General features: G+C 48.4%; 2 protein-coding genes across 10 annotated transcripts in view; one reads left to right on the top strand and one right to left on the bottom strand.

The window, feature by feature from the left end:
* Positions 1-14: 14 nt before the first annotated feature.
* Positions 15-17,738, top strand: part of TMEM186 (transmembrane protein 186) — a 49,621-nt gene continuing 31,897 nt past the window's right edge. For 2 of the 8 annotated variants that reach the window (XR_014235622.1, XR_014235623.1), the window contains exons 1-2: positions 34-110; positions 269-788. Coding sequence is in view for 5 of the 8 variants with exons in the window: in XM_082359942.1 (XP_082216068.1) it covers positions 738-788; positions 1,160-1,795 (687 nt within the window). In the remaining 3 variants the exon portion in view is untranslated. The other 6 variants (XM_082359941.1, XR_014235624.1, XM_082359942.1 and 3 more) reach the window with 6 other exon arrangements.
* The window catches only part of ABAT (4-aminobutyrate aminotransferase), an 89,403-nt gene continuing 82,991 nt past the window's right edge, over positions 11,327-17,738 (bottom strand). For both annotated transcript variants that reach the window (XM_082359935.1, XM_082359936.1), the window contains exons 15-16: positions 15,769-15,880; positions 11,327-14,470 (exon numbers count right to left, since the gene is read on the bottom strand). In XM_082359935.1, the coding sequence (XP_082216061.1) occupies positions 14,349-14,470; positions 15,769-15,880 (234 nt within the window). In that variant the 3' untranslated portion in view covers positions 11,327-14,348. The remainder of the gene's footprint in view (positions 14,471-15,768; positions 15,881-17,738) is intronic.

Genomic DNA, 17,738 nt, shown 5'->3' with positions numbered 1-17,738 from the left:
ATCCCAGAGTGCAGTGCGCCTCTACGCTGTCCTATTAGGGCCGAGCACGCGATCTTAGCGGTTCCGGGAGTAGGTGGGATTCACTTCCGGCAGCAGGCATCGAAGTCATGGTAAGAAGGCGGGTGGTGGGAAGTAAGGGAGGTGACGTGCTTTGTGGGTCGGGGGCAGGCCTGGGGCAGGCCTGCAGACGCCTGGGGTTCTGATTCGGAGAATCCGCGGGAGGGACGTGGGTTCCAATTTGTTATTCCCCGCTCTCCTCTGCGCTCAGGTCACGTGGGCCAGCAACGGCGATAACTAAAACTCACTGAGCACTCGCCGAGCATCAAGTGCATTTGAAGGCTTTAAAACCATCATCACATTCAGTATATTTTGGATCCCCATTTTGAAAGATGAAGAAACTGGGGCCCAGAGAGGTGGAGTAATTTGCCCAAAGATCCACAGCTGGTGACTGTAGGAGTCGGGATTGGAACCCAGATCTGACTTCACCGCCCAAAGTATCTTTCACTGCACTATTCGAGGTGTGGAACTGTGCATCTCATAAAACCCTTGTGCTACGGGTTGACGCCTCCCTCCTCCTCCGTTCTACCCCATTCCTCAATTTAGGCCAAGTAAACAGCTTTTCCCTTCTGACCCCAAGATGACGCTTTAACCTGACCGAGAATTGGGAAGTTATTATGATGAATATCTTGCGGATTTGTTCCCCACTAGGACATTGATTGAGTTTCCTGCTTGGGGAAATGTCACACAGGCTGTGGATCCAGTGCCAGCCCAGAGTTGGCCCTCCCAAGGTATTTGTTGAATGAATGAAGGATGCGCCTCCTTTCCTATACCTACTTGAGCTGTCTGGAGGAAAGAGGACCGGTTTAAAAGTCAGACTCTGCCCCACTTACTGGCTGTGTGTCTTTGGGTAAATTTCTTACCTTCTCTGGGCTTAGTTTCCTCCGTGGTAAAGTAGAAGTAGTGGTTCCCATTGCAAACAGCTTTTGTGAAGATCACGTGAGGTAAAGCATCTGGCTTTACCTTTCTTTCCATCTCTGGCAGTGATGCTGGCCTCACAGGATTGGTGGGAGCCTCCGTGTAAGATGCTTTGCAGCTGTTCCTTGTGTGATTAGCATGGTTGAGTTCCATGAGAGAAATGGTCTCCCTGTCTCCCTTTCAGGCTGCCTTCCTCCGAGCTGTGCCGCGGTCGCCAGGGCCAGCTGCATGGGGAAGGGCTCTCCACGAGCTGTGGTGCTGCAGTGGGCAGGATCCTAGGAGGTGGGTGGGAAGCAGGCCACCAGCCTCCAAGGAGAAACCACCCGGCACAGAGACAGAGACATTTAAGATGGTGTACCGGTTTGATGCCATCAGGGCTTTCGGGTACTTGTCTCGGCTGAAGGTGGCACAGACGGCCCTGACGGTGGTGGCCTTGCCGCCTGGCCTCTACTGGTACTCCCAGGGCCTCATGACCTTCAACTCCCTGTGCCTGGCGGGCGGGATCGCTGGCTTTGCCCTGGCCATGTTGTGCTGGATGAGCCATTTCTTCCGGAGGCTGGTGGGCATCCTGTATGTGAACGAGTCGGGCACCATGCTGCGGGTGGCCCACCTGACCTTCTGGGGCCGGCGACAGGAGACATACTGCCCTGTGGCCGACGTGATCCCCATGACGGAAAGCCAGGATCGGCCTCAGGAGCTGTTTGTGCGGATCCAGCAGTACAATGGGAAACAGACCTTCTACCTCACCCTGCGCTACGGACGCATCCTGGACCGAGAGCGTTTCACACAGGTGTTTGGGATGCTGGACAAGCTCAAGTGAACGGGCAGGAGCCAGGCCTCCTGCAGGAAGCCTGAGGGTGTGAGCGGGGCTGAAGGAGGGGGTCGGGCAGCTGGAGACTTTGCTGGGGCCCCTGGGAACTTGTCTTTTGGGATGAGGAAATTCATGAGGTAGAAGTGAGTAACTGGGTTTAGAAAGAGGCCCTGAGTGCAGATTCTTAACTGCACTTGTGTGTGACATTCAGATAATGGCCAGAAGTTTCTGTTAAGAGCCAGTTCTTGGAGGAAGAGATGCTAAGCTCTCTCGAACAGTTTACACTGCTGTGAAATCAAAGACAGAGAGGTGGGGGGCGGGAGCCAGAAGACTTGGGTCTGTCCGTTTCCAAATCCCTGTCCTGGGGCAGGTTATCAAGTCTCTCAGAGCCTTGGTTTTCACATCTTTTTTTTTTTTTTTTTAACATGTTTATTGGCGTGTAATTGCTTTACAATGGTGTGTTAGTTTCTGCTTTATAACAAAGTGAATCAGCTATACATATTCATGTATCCCCATATCTCCTACCTCTTGCGTCTTCCTCCCACCCTCCCTATCCCACCCCTCTAGGTGGACACAAAGCACCGAGCTGATCTCCCTGGGTTTTCACATCTTAAAGTGGAAAAATCCTCCCTGTCTCCCGTGATGGGTGTGAGAATAAACAATAAATGTCATTGTTAGTTCAGAGGTGATGGCACCGCAAAAGGCTTCCAGGCAATGGGTAGGGATTTCACCAGCCCTATGCTGCGCCCCCTTGTGGACCCAGCGGCGGGGGGACCAGGATGAAGCCTAGAGGTGGGTCGTTTATTCTGCCAGCACAGTAGCTGCACAGCCACTGGGGCAAGGTTGTAATCCGAGCAAGTTCACCGCCCAGAGATCTAGGGGCTCTCACATCAGAAGGCTTTGCAGTGTGATAAAGTCAGATGAACTATATGCTGGTGTGATACTTTATAAAATAAAGCCAGGTATATGTAATGTCCCCCGTAATTAGCAATATGCTTATTATATAATTTGTAACAAAGTAAAGAGGAAAGAAGTCATGATCTTTGTAATTCTACCACTCAGAAGTCAATAACTAAATTTTGTTTTGTGACCTTCCAGTCTTTTTATTTCAAATCATAGTAAAATATAAACATAAATTTATCCTTTTAACCATTTTAAGTGTACACTAAGTGGTATTAAGTATATTTAGTGTTTTGCAACCATCGCTTCTCTCCATTTCCAGAACGTTTTCATTATCCCAACCAGAAACTCTGCACTCATTAAATAGTAACTCCCCAACGGCCCCTTTCTCTAGCCCTTGGCAACCACTAATCTGCTTTCTGTGTCTATGGATTTGCCTATTCTGGATATTTCATGTAAATGGAATCATCCACTGTGTGGCCTTTTATGTCTGGCTTCTTTCACTTGGCATGATTTTGCAAGGTTTACCCATGTTGTAGCAGGTATCAGAACTTCATTCCTTTTTAATGGCGGAATAATATGTATATATCACATTTTGTTTATCCATTCATCTTTCGATGGACATTTTGATTGTTTCCACCTTTTGGCTGTTGTGAGTAATGCTGCTGTGAACATTGGTGTACAAACATCTGAGTTTCTGCTTTCAATTCTTTGGGGTATTTTCTGAGAAGTGGAATTACTGGGTCATACGGTAATTCTAAGTTTAACTTTTTGAGGACCTGCCAAACTTTTCCATAGTGGCTGCACCATTTTATATTCCCACCAGCAATGCATCAGAGTTCCAATTTATCCACATCTTTTTTTTTTTTTTATAATAGCCATCCTGATGGGTGTGAAGTGGTATCTCCCTGTGCTTTCAGTATTTACTTAAAACATAGATGTTATCCTGTATCTGAAATCGGCTTTTTTTTGCTTCATGTTATAACATAAGACTACGTCAGTTATAAACATTCATTTAAAATATTCAGTCACAAGGAAGAAACCTTGTGGCTCTGTGAGATGCGGGGTGCTAACTTACGTGGTGATCATTTTGCGGTATATACATGTATAAATCATGCTGTACACCTTAAACTAATACCATATTGTATGTCAGTTATATCTCAGTAAAGTTGGAAAAAATGGGCAGCATACCTTACAAATAGATAAAAACAAAAGGCCCTGATTATTTGATTTTTTTTCATTTAAATACTTTTTATGCAAAAAAAAAAATCAGCAATTGCAAAATATTCTACTGAGTGGATGTAGCTGGTCCTATAACCTTTCTTGTTTAAATGATTTCCATTTTTTCATTGCTATAAAGAATGTGATAAATGCCAGCTATATGGAGAGATACCTTTCCTCTGTGTAGACTGCAAATGGCATTTTGAGAAAAGTGACTTTATAATGACGATAACATGAAAGAAGTTAGATCTTCTTAGTTAATTTATTGCATTTCACAGAAGCAAGTAAAGCATGTGATTCAAGACAGTTTGTTCCTGCAGGCTTCCAAATCAGCCAGTCATCCCAAACCTCTTCTGCTGGGTGCTGAAGGCACCACGGTTCATAAAAGGGGAGGATTTTGGCCTTTGTGGGACTGACAGCATCTTGATGGGGAGGGAGGGCGGATGCTAAGTGCATGTGTGTAATTAGAAATGGGGACGGATTTCCCTGGTGGTCCAGTGGTTAAGAATCCGCCTGCCAATGCAGGGGACACGGGTTTGATCCCTGCACAGGGTGGGAAGATCCCACATGCCACGGGACAACTGAGCCCGCGCACCGCAACGAAAGATCCCGCATGCCGCGACCAATACACGACACAGCCAATAAATGAATAAATAAATATTAAAAAAAGAAATGGGGAAAAGTGCAAGGAAAGAGAGGAGTGGGGTGGTCTGAGGCAGAAGAGCGGGAGGGGTGAGGTTGGGAGAAGGGCCCGGACTTTGAAGGGGACCCCAGGTGTGAGGAGGAGAGGGACGTGAGCACCGCTTGTTCAGGCTGAGGGGACACAAGCATGCGTTGTGGACCGGAGTGGGGTGGGTGCCTTGGCTAAGGGGAGGGCCCTGAATTTGATCCAAATCACTGTGGGGAGGCTTTGAATGTCAGTGAAAGAAAGCTTGGGAGCTCTTAAGCACAAGAGGAAACAGCTTTTAATTTGTGTTTGTTTTTAGTTAAAGATGCAAATGAAAGGGCATAGATTTATTATGGATTTGTCATCGCCTCTGTTAAATTCCTATCGCGTGTTAATTCCAGCCAGTCGAAGGCCATGGTCTGGGCAGTGTGTGACTGTGTCCCTCGGATGTTTGGGAATGCTGGGCTCCCATTGTCAGCTGGGGTGTATCTGCAGGGTCTCTAGATAGAGGGGCTGTGCGTGCCGTGGACCGTGTGACCCAGAGCCCGGTTGTGGGCCTGGGGGTTCCCGGAGAGCCGCAGACCCACTCAGAAGTGCCGGCTCTTAGAGTAAATGGCATGTGGTTCCACTGACTTAATTTTATACCAACTTCAAAAGTACAACCAGAACCTGACTGCTCTCACCTGCTCCAGCCCTGCCATTTCGATCCAAGCTGCCCTCATAGCCTCTGGACTATTGCAACCTGCTGCTTCCATCCTTACCCTTCTAGAGTCTGTTCTCGCAGCAGCCAAAGTGATCCTTCCTTTCTTTCTTCCCTCCTTCCTTCCTTCCTTCCTTCCTTTCTGCCACACCTTGTGGCTTGCAGGATCTTAGTTCCCTGACCAGGGATCGAACCCATGCCCCCTACAGTGGAAGCACGGAGTCCTAGCCACTGGACCACCAGGGAAGTCCTGCCAAAGTGATCCTTTTAAAAAAGAGAATCACATCACTACTGTAGAAGCTGAAGTCCTTACTGTGGCCTTACAGGGCCCAGCATGGCCTGGCCCCGCCCCTACCCCCAGCTTTCTTCCCTCATCCACAACTCTGCGCTGACCACTTCAGTTAGCTCTATTTCCCTTGCTCTTCCTCCAATAATCAAGGACCCTGCAGCGTCAGGGCCTTTGCACTGACAGTTCCTCTGCCTAAAAGCCTTTCTCCCTAGGTATCTACCTAGAAGTGTCTGTCTGTCTCTCTCCAGTTTCTCTCTCTGTATAACAGGGGTGTTACTATTTATCCTCAAGAAGTTGTACTGAGGATTCAATTATGTAGAAGACTTGATTATATAATTATCTGTAGAGCTGCTGGTTCCCTTCCCTACCTTTGCCTCACCTGCTTGTCAGTGACTTCAATTCCTGTGAACCTCTTCTCCCAAAGACACAGTCTGTGCCTATACAATGTCTTAAGAGGGATTAATGATCCGACCTTGACTTACTAAAACCAAAAATTAACTCAAATAGGCCTGTTGGGCTACCTGTAAGCACTTACCTGAGTGAGCGTCCCCCCCGGAGATTCTGATTGTGTCTGGGGTGGATCCCGGGATCTGTCTCTGCGTCAAGCGTGAGGCTAATTCTGCAGCCATGCTGGGGATCTCTGAAGTAGATGACCAGGGTGGACAACACCAGAATGACACATGCCTCTGTGTCCCTGGGCCAATTTTTTTTTTTTTTTCCCCCTACAGAATAGGTTCTCCGCCTGGGCTCCATGTGTAGAATCACCTGGACACCTCTTAAAAAATACTGTTGCCCAGGCCCATGACCAGTTTCCCTAGAGGGGATTCTCACGCATAGCCTGATTTGACAATCACTGCCCAGAAGTGTCAGCTCAGTGGGAGGTGACAGCTCCGATTCTCACCGGCTCTGGCACGAAAGAGCCTCCACTTGGATGCGTGGTTTGCTCACGCAGTACCAGCAGAGGGCACACAGAGCAAATGCATCATTCTATCCCTTTATTTCCAAGCTAAAATTACATGTGACAAGGGAAACAGTTTAGGGTTTCTGCAGTGCACCAGCAGGGCAGTAGTACCCAGTTCCCATGCTCCAGATCAGCAACAACAAAAACAACAAAACTCGCCCGTGCTCAACCCTGCAGATTCTGGTTGGGCAGAAGCTGGGCATCTGTATTTTGATGCTTCCCAGGTAATTCCAAGGCACCCCAGGTTTTGAGAATCATTGTGTGGGATTGAGCCTTGCCAAGAGCCGTGCCTCTCTGATGGTCAAGCAGCTTCTCAGAAAATGGAAACGGTCTTTAGATTCAGGTGGTGTGTGGATATATTGGTGATTTCCCCCTTCGAAAACAATTCCAAAATAATCATCTAATAGAAATACCCAAGCATGTATATGAGAATGTTCACTGAATGTTTCTAATAGTGAAACAAACACACAACAACAACAGGAAGTAAACTAAGTTGCCATTAGTAGGCAACACAGTTAAATAAGCTATGGAATATTACACGCCCTTAAAAAGAGTGAGGTTGAACCATATCTGCTGATGTGACAAGGAAATCATGGGGTAGTGTTAAGTGGAAAAAGCAAATCAGAGAACAATATAGTTCTGTATGATCCTATTTGTGATTTTAAAAAACACATTCCAAATTTTTCACAGTGGTTAATTCTGGGGAGAAGATTCAGGTGGATGAGGTAGAGGGAAAACTTCTACTTTGAACTTTATGGCCTTCTAGTATTGTTTAAAATTTCCGTAACGAGCATGTCATCCATCTTAACAAATGAAGTAAACTGCTGTAATAAACACAATCTCTTTTGCCGTCCTTTCCCCCTCCTGCCAGCTTTTGAGGTAAAGAGAAAAGTTTCTCAACCATGAATCTCCATTCTGGACTTGGAAGCTGGGTGGACAGTAGGAAACAGTCCTTAAAAGCATTAGTGATACAACCGTGTTTGTATTTTGTAGACTGGTTTTCATTCCCATCTGCTGAGAACCATCTGGACTTTGGGCACCCCACCTGCCCTGGGCTGTGTATTACTTAGATGCAGGAAATGGGGTAACCTGTAGCATGTCCATTTTCACATGGTAGTTGCTAGGGACTGAATGTTCGTATCCCCTCCTAAAATTCATATGTTGAACCATAGCCCCCCATGTGATAGTGTTTGGAGATGGGGCTTTTGGGAGGTGATTGGAGTCAGATGAGGTCATGAGGGTGGGGCCCCCACAATGGAATCAGTGCCATGTGAGGACACAAGCAGGAAGAGACCCTCACCAAGGACCCAACCCTGGACTTGCAGCCTCCAGAACCGTGAGAAATAAATGTTGGCTGTTTATGCTGCCCCATCTCTGATATTCTGTTAGAGCAGCCTGAGCTGAGACAGGTAGTCCTCCAGACCGTGGTGAGGTCTGCTCCAAATGGGGACATTCACAGTGGGCATGGCTGGGAGCCGTTGTCCTTCCTACACCGGTTACCAGAACTGAGCCTTACCTGGTCATAGGCCCAGATATCCCACCCCCAGCCCATCATAAATAAGCATGTTTAGTGCACTTCCCAGAACAGATTTGATGGGCTTAGCTGCTTGCAGGGGGCCAGCCTGGGGTGAATTAGCCAAATAACTAGGAGCTTGCCATTGGCTGCTTTAAGAATTCAGGACTTGTGAGTCCCCGGATGGAAAGCCACCGGGTCCCTTTGAAACCTGGGCAGAGTCCAACTTTTATGGCCCTGTTTTGATCCTGCAGCATTCATTCAACCATAAAATCATGCCTGATGAGGGTTAATTAGGCAGGGTTGATACCATCTGGCCACATTTGTACCAACTCTAGTGACAAAACATCTGTTTTACTGATCAACAGTTGTAATCTACTCTGGGATCTGGTGGGACGTGTCCCTGTGTTGGGAAATAGGTTTAACATTTAGAACTATATGTGAGCTAGGTTCACAGAGATCAAGTGGCAAAAGGAACCATCGTGTATTAAGCACCTACCACGAGTCAGGAGATGATTACGTGATTTTTTATTTTATTTATTTTATTTTTATTTTTGGCTGTGTTGGGTCTTCGTTGCTGTGTGCGCGGGCTTTCTCTAGTTGCAGCGAGCGGGAGCTACTCTTCGTCGCAGTGCACGGGCTTCTCATTGCGGTGGCTTCTCTTGTGGAGCACGGGCACGCAGGCTTCAGTAGTTGTGGTGCATGGGCTCAGTAGTTGTGGCACGTGGGCTCTAGAGCACAGGCTCAGTAGTTGTGGCGCATGGGCTTAGTTGTTCCGCGGCATGTGGGATCTTCCCGGACCAGAGATCGAACCTGTGTCCCCTGCCTTGGCAGGTGGATTCTAAACCACTGTGCCACCAGGGAGGTCCCGATTACATGATTTTCTTGAATCCTTCCAGCAACTGTTGGAGTTGGAGAGCCAGAGAGAGGTCGCAGGTGTAGGGTGAAGCATGTGGCTTGGAAGCAAGACTTCCTACCTGCTTGAACCCCAGCCCTGCGACTCCCAGGCTGTGACTGTGGGCCAGTAATATAATCACTGTCTGTGCCTTGGTTTCTTCATCTGTGAATTAATGATAATAAAAGCACCCACCGAGGGTAGTTGAAGGGGCTGACTTCCTACATGGAAAGCACTTAAAAATAGCGCTTGGTCCAGGGGAGCCCTCAATAAGTGTCAGCTGCTTTACTATGATCACTCTCTGCAGGTGATGCTCAGAGAGGTGAAGTGACTTACTCAAGGTCACCCAGCTAGACAGCAGCAGAGTTAGGTCATTCTACTGCCTTGTCCTGCCTCCCCAGGGGGTGGAGAAGGGGGAAGAAGGACAGAAAATGGAAACAGTGACTGTTTTTAACAAAGGTCCTGGCACCTTCCACCCACCTGCCTTAGGGATATACGCTTAGGAGCTCACACTAATGCTGACCAGTCCAAGTTCACTTTCCCAGGCTGGTGGCCAGGCTGGTGGTGAGAAGGGTCCTGAGTGGCTGATGCTCAACCAACCCCATGCTGACTGCATGTGCTCATTCACACACACCCGTGTGTCTCAGATCCTGGCCTCCAAGCTGTGTGATGCTGGGCGGGTTCCCCAATCTCTCTGAGCATCAGGCCCCTCATCTTACAAACAGGCAGACACACACATAGCTCATAGGTGTGCTGTGAACATTCCAAAGCCCTGGCAGAATATGCTTGTGCATAGCAGATGCTCAAGAAATGATAAATATTATCACTATATGTGATTATTCTTTTTTTAAAAAATTAATTAATTAATTAATTTTTGGCTGTGTCGGGTCTTTGTTTCTGTGCAAGGGCTTTCTCTAGTTGCGGCAAGCAGGGGCCACTCTTCATCGCGGTGCGCCAGCCTCTCACTGTTGCTGCCTCTCTTGTTGCGGAGCACAGGCTCCAGACGCGCAGGCTCAGTAATTGTGGCTCACGGGCCCAGTTGCTCCGCGGCATGTGGGATCTTCCCAGACCAGGGCTTGAACCCGTGTCCCCTGCATTGGCAGGCAGATTCTCAACCACTGCGCCACCAGGGAAGCCCTGTGATTATTCTTAAAAGCATATTTAATGGTAGATATTGCTTTCCTAGCCAAGTCAGTTATTTCATAGACCTGTTTGGTGTCCCAGCCCGAAGGAGCCTTGGAAATCATGTGGTCCAAACCATACATTTTCCAGGTGAGAAAAAGAAGGGCCATGGAGGGCCACTGAGACAGCTGGGTGCAGAAGTGAGTCAGGAGCCCACGACCCCCGGTTCTAGGTCAGGACACCAGGAGAACCAAAGAGCCAGATCATTTCCACAGGTGCTGACTCAGCATCTCTTCCATGCCTTCCCACGCTGCACCTGCCTCCCGGCTGATTCCCATCAGTCGTCAGCTTACCACCTCAATCCGTGAAGGAGAGAATGTGATTTAATTGGTTTGGGGCGGGGCCTAAGCATTAGGATATTTACGAAGTTCTTTAGGGCAACTCCAATGTGCATCTAGTGTTGAATGTCACTATCCGGGATGTAGTGGAGTCTGTGCTTTTCCTTTCCTCTCCATCCAGCCCATCATCGCTGTCCTGGTTGGGCCACCTGGTCATCTTGATGGCCACAGATTCCCGACTGATCACCCAGTCTCTCTGTTGTTCACAGTGGACAATCAGGACATTCTTTCTAGAATGCATGTTGGATTACCCCCCTGCTCCAAACCTTTGGTGGCTCCATCAGTTCATGGAAGGCCCAGACTGGCACAGAAGGCCCTCCAGATCCGAGCCCTGCCTGTTTCTTTGGCCTGGTCTCCAGGCTCTTCTGCTCTCCTTGTCTTTGTGATCTAGTAATGCTGAATGCCGTAGAAATGCCTGCCTCATCCTGCCTTCGTGCCTTCAGGTAGCTGTTTTCTTGGTCTAGAATGCCTTCCACCCCTCCTCTGAGTCACTGGAGCAGTTCCCACTCAACCCTGAAGTTGAAACTCAAGGGCCTAACCTCCACCCTGACTTGTGCCTATCCTTTGTTCATGTACAATATCCTCCTGTATCCTGGTCCTTACGCTGGGTTGCTATGACCTTTGCCCCACTGGAAGGTGAGCTGAGGGTAAGGACCACACCTTGTCCATCCCCATTACATGGCATGTCTTGGACGAACTCTGATGAACTGAATGGCCTCACCAGGCTTCTAAGCCCAAGGCAGACTTAACGCAGGTAGAGAATTCCCCCAAGACATCCCTACGAGGTGCTTAATCATAGGTGCTTCATAAGAACTTGTGAAGTAACGCCTTACCAAAACCACTTCCAACCAAAAAGGCCACATTTACTCTGATGTTTCCAGTATAAATATTTTGTTTTTAATTTAAGAATACTGATTAACACAGGAAACAGACTGAGTTCATGGAATTGTGCATATGGTCATCAGTTACACTGTGACGTGTTAATTTCTTTATCATTTATTGGCACTGTCAACAGAATACTGTAAACAAGATCACTTTGTATGCGTAAGTTGGCGAGGCTCCCTAGCTATGGTTTTCTACCATGAGCTGATATACAGATAGCTATAGACAGGTATAGATATACAGATTATATTAATGTTGTGCACGATTTTGCATGGTTACTGAGTGTCAGTAAAAATTATTTAAAAAACACCCATTTATAATAAAAGTGAGGATGTGCTAAGATTTGCTATGACTGGACCTTGTTTTCTGTAAAAGTGATGAGATTTGCTAGTGACATTTACTAAACTCTATGGCACTAATGTGTGATGGATTCGTTTCCGGACCGTCGGCCACAGAAGTTCTTCTGTGTGGGCTCTGCCTGAGCCAGCACCCTGTCCTCTGGGCTCCCTGTGTTTTCACCAACCTCTGGCAAGTTTCTTGAGCGCTGCTGAGAATGTTTTCCTTGAAATTCTCGCAGCTACACCTCCACCTCCAAAAGAGAATGTCTCAGGAACTCACTATGCCCTGAGTCAACGAGGACTGGCTGATAAATGGCTTTAGAAGTTTTATAAGTAACTTCCCTTGGTAAGGAGTGAATAAGTCTGGAAATGACTTTCCAGATAAAAAAGATTTCATTTCTCTGTCAGTGCCCTGTGGGGAGAGAACAAAATATTGGAGCCACTCTCTCCACCAAAGAGAGCCAACGTTTCTGGTTGTGCCCTGGCTTAAAAACCTTTTGGACTCCAGGAATCTCATTGTATGTTTGGATCCAATGCTAAAGTTCTCAGGAGAAAGCATACATGAATTATGGTTTGGTTTGCATTTTGCTTGTTTGTTAAATAAGGCCTTGTATCTTGGGATATTGCCTGTGGAATCTGGATCCCCAGTGAAAAGTGTGAGGCTGTGAACTCATGTGTCTTTGCATATGCTGTTCCCTTTCTGCAACACTCTTCCTTGTCTTGTCTACTTGGTGAACTCTTGTTCATCCTGCAAAATCCTGCTCAAATGTCACTTTCTCCTTGGAACCTTCTCTGACCCTTAGGTGGATTGGGCCACTCCCTCTGATTTCCTGATGTTCCTACACATATGACCGTTACGGCATTAATTGTTGGTTTAAGAGTCTGTTGTCCCCAGTGGGATGTGAGTCCCTTGAGAGCAGGGACTAGGTTTTATTTCACCTTTGGATTTCTAGTGCTTAGCACTGGGCCTGCGACAGAGCAGGTATTTAATGCAAGTTTCATGAATGAATGATTGGATAAATAAATGAATATACAAATGAGTGAAAGCTTGCAGAGAGAGGGAGGCTCCATTTAGTTGGCAGTGCGAATGCCCTTGGACACAGCAGAGCTCCTTAAAAGCAACGAATTAGCACTGAGTGCAGGAACGCAGGGTGAACCGGGATTCAGGGATTCCCCTTCGTCTGTTAAACATGTGACTGCTTTTCATTCTTGGAAAAAATAGGATGATGACCAAATCTGCTGAAAAGCGGAAGCAGAAAAAACCAAACCACTTTGAGATATTTGGATGGTTAGTTATTAAAAGAGAAAAGTGCTGAATTGAGAATCTTGATCTGCCCGGCTCCCAAAATAGTCGACCAAGGCACCAGGAGACCAAGTGGCTTCCTTTTGGACAGACTTCGTTCATCTACCCGCTAAACAACACTCATTGCTGGAGGACGACCAAATGCTCTTTTCAGGAGCATCTGAGGTCAAATCAGTTCCAAAATTGTCTCGCCTCCAGCAGAGACCCCCTTAGCCTCAGCCATCATCCAGTTAAGCCTCTAAGTATCACCTGCCTGGTCATCTCACAGTCACTCACGGCAGGAAAATCTCTGACTTGGAGGGGTCATGACAAGGAAACCACCTTGCACCAACAGGCTACTTTTTCCTGCATGGAGCTCTGGCGCCTTCAATTCATGATGCCTCCGGCAAGAAGACACCTAGTCCAGCTTTGATGTAGCAGCAAAGCCGTTCCTGGGGCGGCTCAGAAGTGGAGCAGAGGTGGATGAGAAGCTAGAGAAAGGGTCCCGGGGCGAGGGGTCCAAAGTCAGACCCCAGGTGCCGTGGGGACAGGAGGGGGGGGTCTCTGCTTCCCCAGGCCTGGGCTTACACTCCTGGGCGTGTGTCCCTGGGATGATCGGGCGCAGCTTTCCTTCCACAGAGGTCTGGGCTGACGTTTAACGGGAGGGAGGGAATTTGGGGAACAAGGGTGGTGAGTAAGGCCTGTCGGCGATGCCACCCAGAGATTCCCGCAGGACGAAGCCCCATGAAGGCGAGAAGTCACAGTTTGGAGAGGAATCCCCACATGGATCGTGGGAGTGGCCCTACTCTTCAGGAGGCCAGAAGACCCCTTCCCACACCCCCAAGCTCAATCCCGTGTCCCTACTCTCCTGCCTTAATATGCTCTGTCCTGCCCGTCACTGGACTGCGCAAGGGACGTGCTCAGAGCTTCGGGGCCTGGGGGCGAGGGGGAAGCATGTCTGTTTGCATAGGGCAGGGGGGAGCCAGCGTCCTCCCCGTTCAGAACGCGTCACTTGAGAGGGACGGAACCCAGGAGTCCCAGCCACCAGCCCCAGGAGCAGGTATCATTGCCTTGACTGGCTTCCAAAGGTATCGTTGGGGTCGAGGGTGGCAGATACCTGGCCAGGACCCTCGGGGCCCAACCTAAGACCATGTCCAGGGCTCAAGCAGAATTTCTGGGCTTAAAACCAATGTGCGCCATTGGCTCTGCAGGGAGAGAGCAAAGCAGCCCCTCCCCTCCCCCCAAGCCACCAGAAACATCCCCTCCCCACAAATAATCCTCCAGTTTATGCATTCACCTCTGATACTTTAAGTGAAAACATGAATTAGGCAAACTAATCAATTTGACAAGGGGTGAGATCAGGGCTTCCTCAGAGCGTGGAGGAAATGGCTTCTTTACTTGAAGTCGGCTAAGATGTCGCTGAAAATATTGAGGAACAGGTGTGCGTGGTGGTCCCTGAAGACCAGAGTGGGACGGAAGCGGATGGATTTGTCGCCGCAGCCCCCCAGCATCAGGCCTAAAAGGAGAGGCGGGGGTGGGTTAGGGGCTTGGGCTCGGAGTCACGGGCCGGGGAGCCGGGCGGGGTCACACACGGTGGCTACGCCATCCGTCCGAACCGTTCGGTCCTTCCTTCCAGCCACCCGTCCAGCCTTCCTTCCCGTTCTCTCTCATCGGCCAGCTCACCTTCCCTTCTCTTCCCTCCCTCCCTTCCAACTTTGAATGCCAGCTCTGCTGCCCCTGAACTAGGCCTGCTGATTGAGAAATCCTGACACAAAGTCCTTGCCTTCCAGAAACTCGTGGTGTGGCGGGGAAAGAAAATAAGAAGTAAATTACAAACGTGTGGGCAGGTCAGCAGCGCTTATGAAGGACGGAATCTGAGTTTTGTTTTTTTTTGGGCCGCGCTGCGCGGCTTGCAGGATCTCAGTTCCCCAACCACTGGACCGCCAGGGAATTCCCGGAATCTGCTTCTTTTAAAGGGCGATTTCACCTTTGACTAGGTGGGGCTCCTTGGCTGGGTTGTATAGCATCTCTGAGACTCAGTTTTTTCATTCTCAAGAGGAGGCGAATTACCCCTGCCCTTCAGGGCTGCTGCAGGATTCTCTAAGATGGTCCAGGTGAAAGACACCAGCTTTGACACATAGTAGGCTCTCTGATCTGCCCCACTTAAAACTTCCACGGCTCCTGTAGCTCTTAGGAGAAAGTCCACAGTCTCGAACCTCATCCCCAGGCTGACGTGAACCTGATTCACCCCCTGCCACCCGTCTGTCCCTCGTGACACTACACGCATTTGTTTTCTCCCTCTGTATGCCCCATTCTGCCCAGCTAAAGGCACACATCCCTTCCCCTGCCCGGAATGCTCCTTCTCACCTTCTTCACCTGGCCAATCCCTATTCATCCGGCAAGATGTAGGGTAAAATGCCACTTCCTCAAGGAAGCCTTCCCTGATTTCCTGGACATTTTCCCCAGCTATTCGTTCTCTAGCTGCTTTTCCTCTGTTCTAGGACTTATAACTGTAATAGATTGTTTATGGACTATTCTCTTTGATGTCACCCCTTCCTGCTAGACTGCACGCTCCTTGAAGGAAGGGACCCCGGCTCTCCTGACCCTCTCCAGAGTTGGTACCTCTCACCTTCTTTCTGCTCACCTTCTCTGCAAACATCGTCGAATGAATAAATGTATAAGGAAAGCTCCCTGGTAACGTTCTCTTCTTTTGAGAAAGGCAATTCAGACTATTTTTAGTCCTGTGAATCACCTTCCCCTCCCCCTCCCTCCGGGTCCCCCACCAGGAAACGTGGGTACCCCTGGCTGCCTTACCTTTGTTTCTGGCTATTGAAATGAGCTTATTCCGTATGGATTCATCTGGCGTGTCGAAGGAGCAGAACGTGCCTCGTCCTCTCACTCTGCTGATGAGCTGGGGGTACCGGGCCTGCAGTGGGGACACGAGGCCGGCATCAAAGCCAAGGAAGGCAGCCATCAGCCCACGTGGACCTCATGGCCACTCAGGACAGGGGCGGCCTGCGTTCGTGACAGACTCAGAACAACAAGATCCCTGCCAAGCCCGGCCCTGGCGTGTCCCATACTCCAGCACCAACAACTGCAAGCAGGGTGCAGCTGTCCCCCCAGGGGACATAAGTAAGTGCCTGACATTTCTCCTGCCACGCTGGTGACAGGGGAAGGAACACTGTGGCAGGAGGGAAGGGCCCAATCCTTCCACCCTTCCCAGAGGCTTTTCCTAGCACCTACCCCTGCCCAGCCCCAGTCTAAATGCAAATCCAGCCCAAGAAAAGAAAAAAATTCCCCCTAGAGCTACAGCACAGTTAGAGGCTCTCAGCTATCTCAACAGCCACACTTGCCCCTTCAGAGTCTGCAATCAGGCAGATCTGGGTTTAAAGCTCCCCATTCTCATCCAGAAAATGAGGAGAATTATAGTTTCCTAACTTCAAGTTGTTCTGGGTTAAGGGTGCCAGATGAAAAACAGGACACCCAGTTAAATTTCAGATAAGCAACTTCTAATTTTTTAGTATAAATATGTCCCAAACATTGCATGGGATATACTTACGCTAAAAAAAAAAAAAAATTAGTTGCCATCTTTTAAATTTAACCAGGTGTTCTGTATTGTAATTTGCTAAATCTGGCATCCCTACCTGGGAGAGGAAGACGGTGGTCCCTGAAGCTCCTGCCTCTGCCCTGTGACTGGAACCAAGTCCACTGTCTGCCCTTCCCTCCTGGGCTTCAGACTTGTGAAATTTAAATTTAACTGCGGGGGGGGACCTGCTTTTCTTCCCCCCTAAATGCAGCAATCCTATTCTGAGGATTAAATGAGATAAGGCACTTAACACAATGCTTGGCACAGAGCAAGTTCTCAATTAATGGAAATAATAATAATAAATAATAATAATTATTGTTATGTCCTTGATCATGTCAGAGAGGTAAACGCTGGCAAAGAACATGGGCTTGGGAATTCCCTGGTGGTCCAGTGGTTAGGACTCAGCACTTTCACTGCCGGGGGCCTGGGTTCGATCCCTAGTTGGGGAACTAAGATCCCGTCAAAAAATAGAAAAAAAAAAAAAAGAACATGGGCTTTGAAGGCTACAAGAATCAGGTTCAAACCCCAGTGGAAGCTGTGTAACTTTGGACAAGTTAATAATCCGCCACACCTCAGTTTCCTCATCTGTAAAATAAGGATCATAGTGGTGTCTACACCCACAGCGTTACCGTTGGACTTAAGAGTGTATGAGATCCCCTATTACGGAACTTGGCAGGAGCAGGCTCTCAGTAAATGGAAGCTGTTATCACTACCATCCCTCCTCGCTTCATCATCACCATCAGCATCACCATCAGTGGATCTGCTCAGCTCACTGGTAGCTGGGTGCTTCACGCTCCCGGAGGAAGGGCTCTTTGTATCCAGCCCTCTGGGGAGGGTCATCTCTCCTCCTAACTCCTGGGCTGGGCTGGCCAGTCCTGGAAACACTGGTTCCTCCCAGCAGCATCCCCCGTCCCCAAATCTAGGAGAGCGTGTCGGGCAGGGAGTAGACATAACAAACACAAATAATTATAATAAAGAGCTCTACTGTCCAATGAGGTGGCCACATGTAGCTGTTGAAATGTGAGTCCAAATTGGAATGCACTGTAAGTGTAAAATACATACTGGATTTCAAAGACATTATGAGAAGAAGAACAAGAAATATTGAATTATTTTATATATTGGTGGCAGGTTGAAATAATATTTTGGATATGATGGGTTAAGTAAAATATTCAAATGAATTTCAGCTCCTTCTTTTTCA

This window comes from Balaenoptera borealis, assembly GCF_965194805.1.
Source record: "Balaenoptera borealis genome assembly, chromosome: 16".
In the NCBI taxonomy this organism is placed as follows: domain Eukaryota; kingdom Metazoa; phylum Chordata; class Mammalia; order Artiodactyla; family Balaenopteridae; genus Balaenoptera; species Balaenoptera borealis.
Note: the sequence above shows the minus strand (reverse complement) of the source record. Positions and strands in the feature narration are given on the sequence as shown.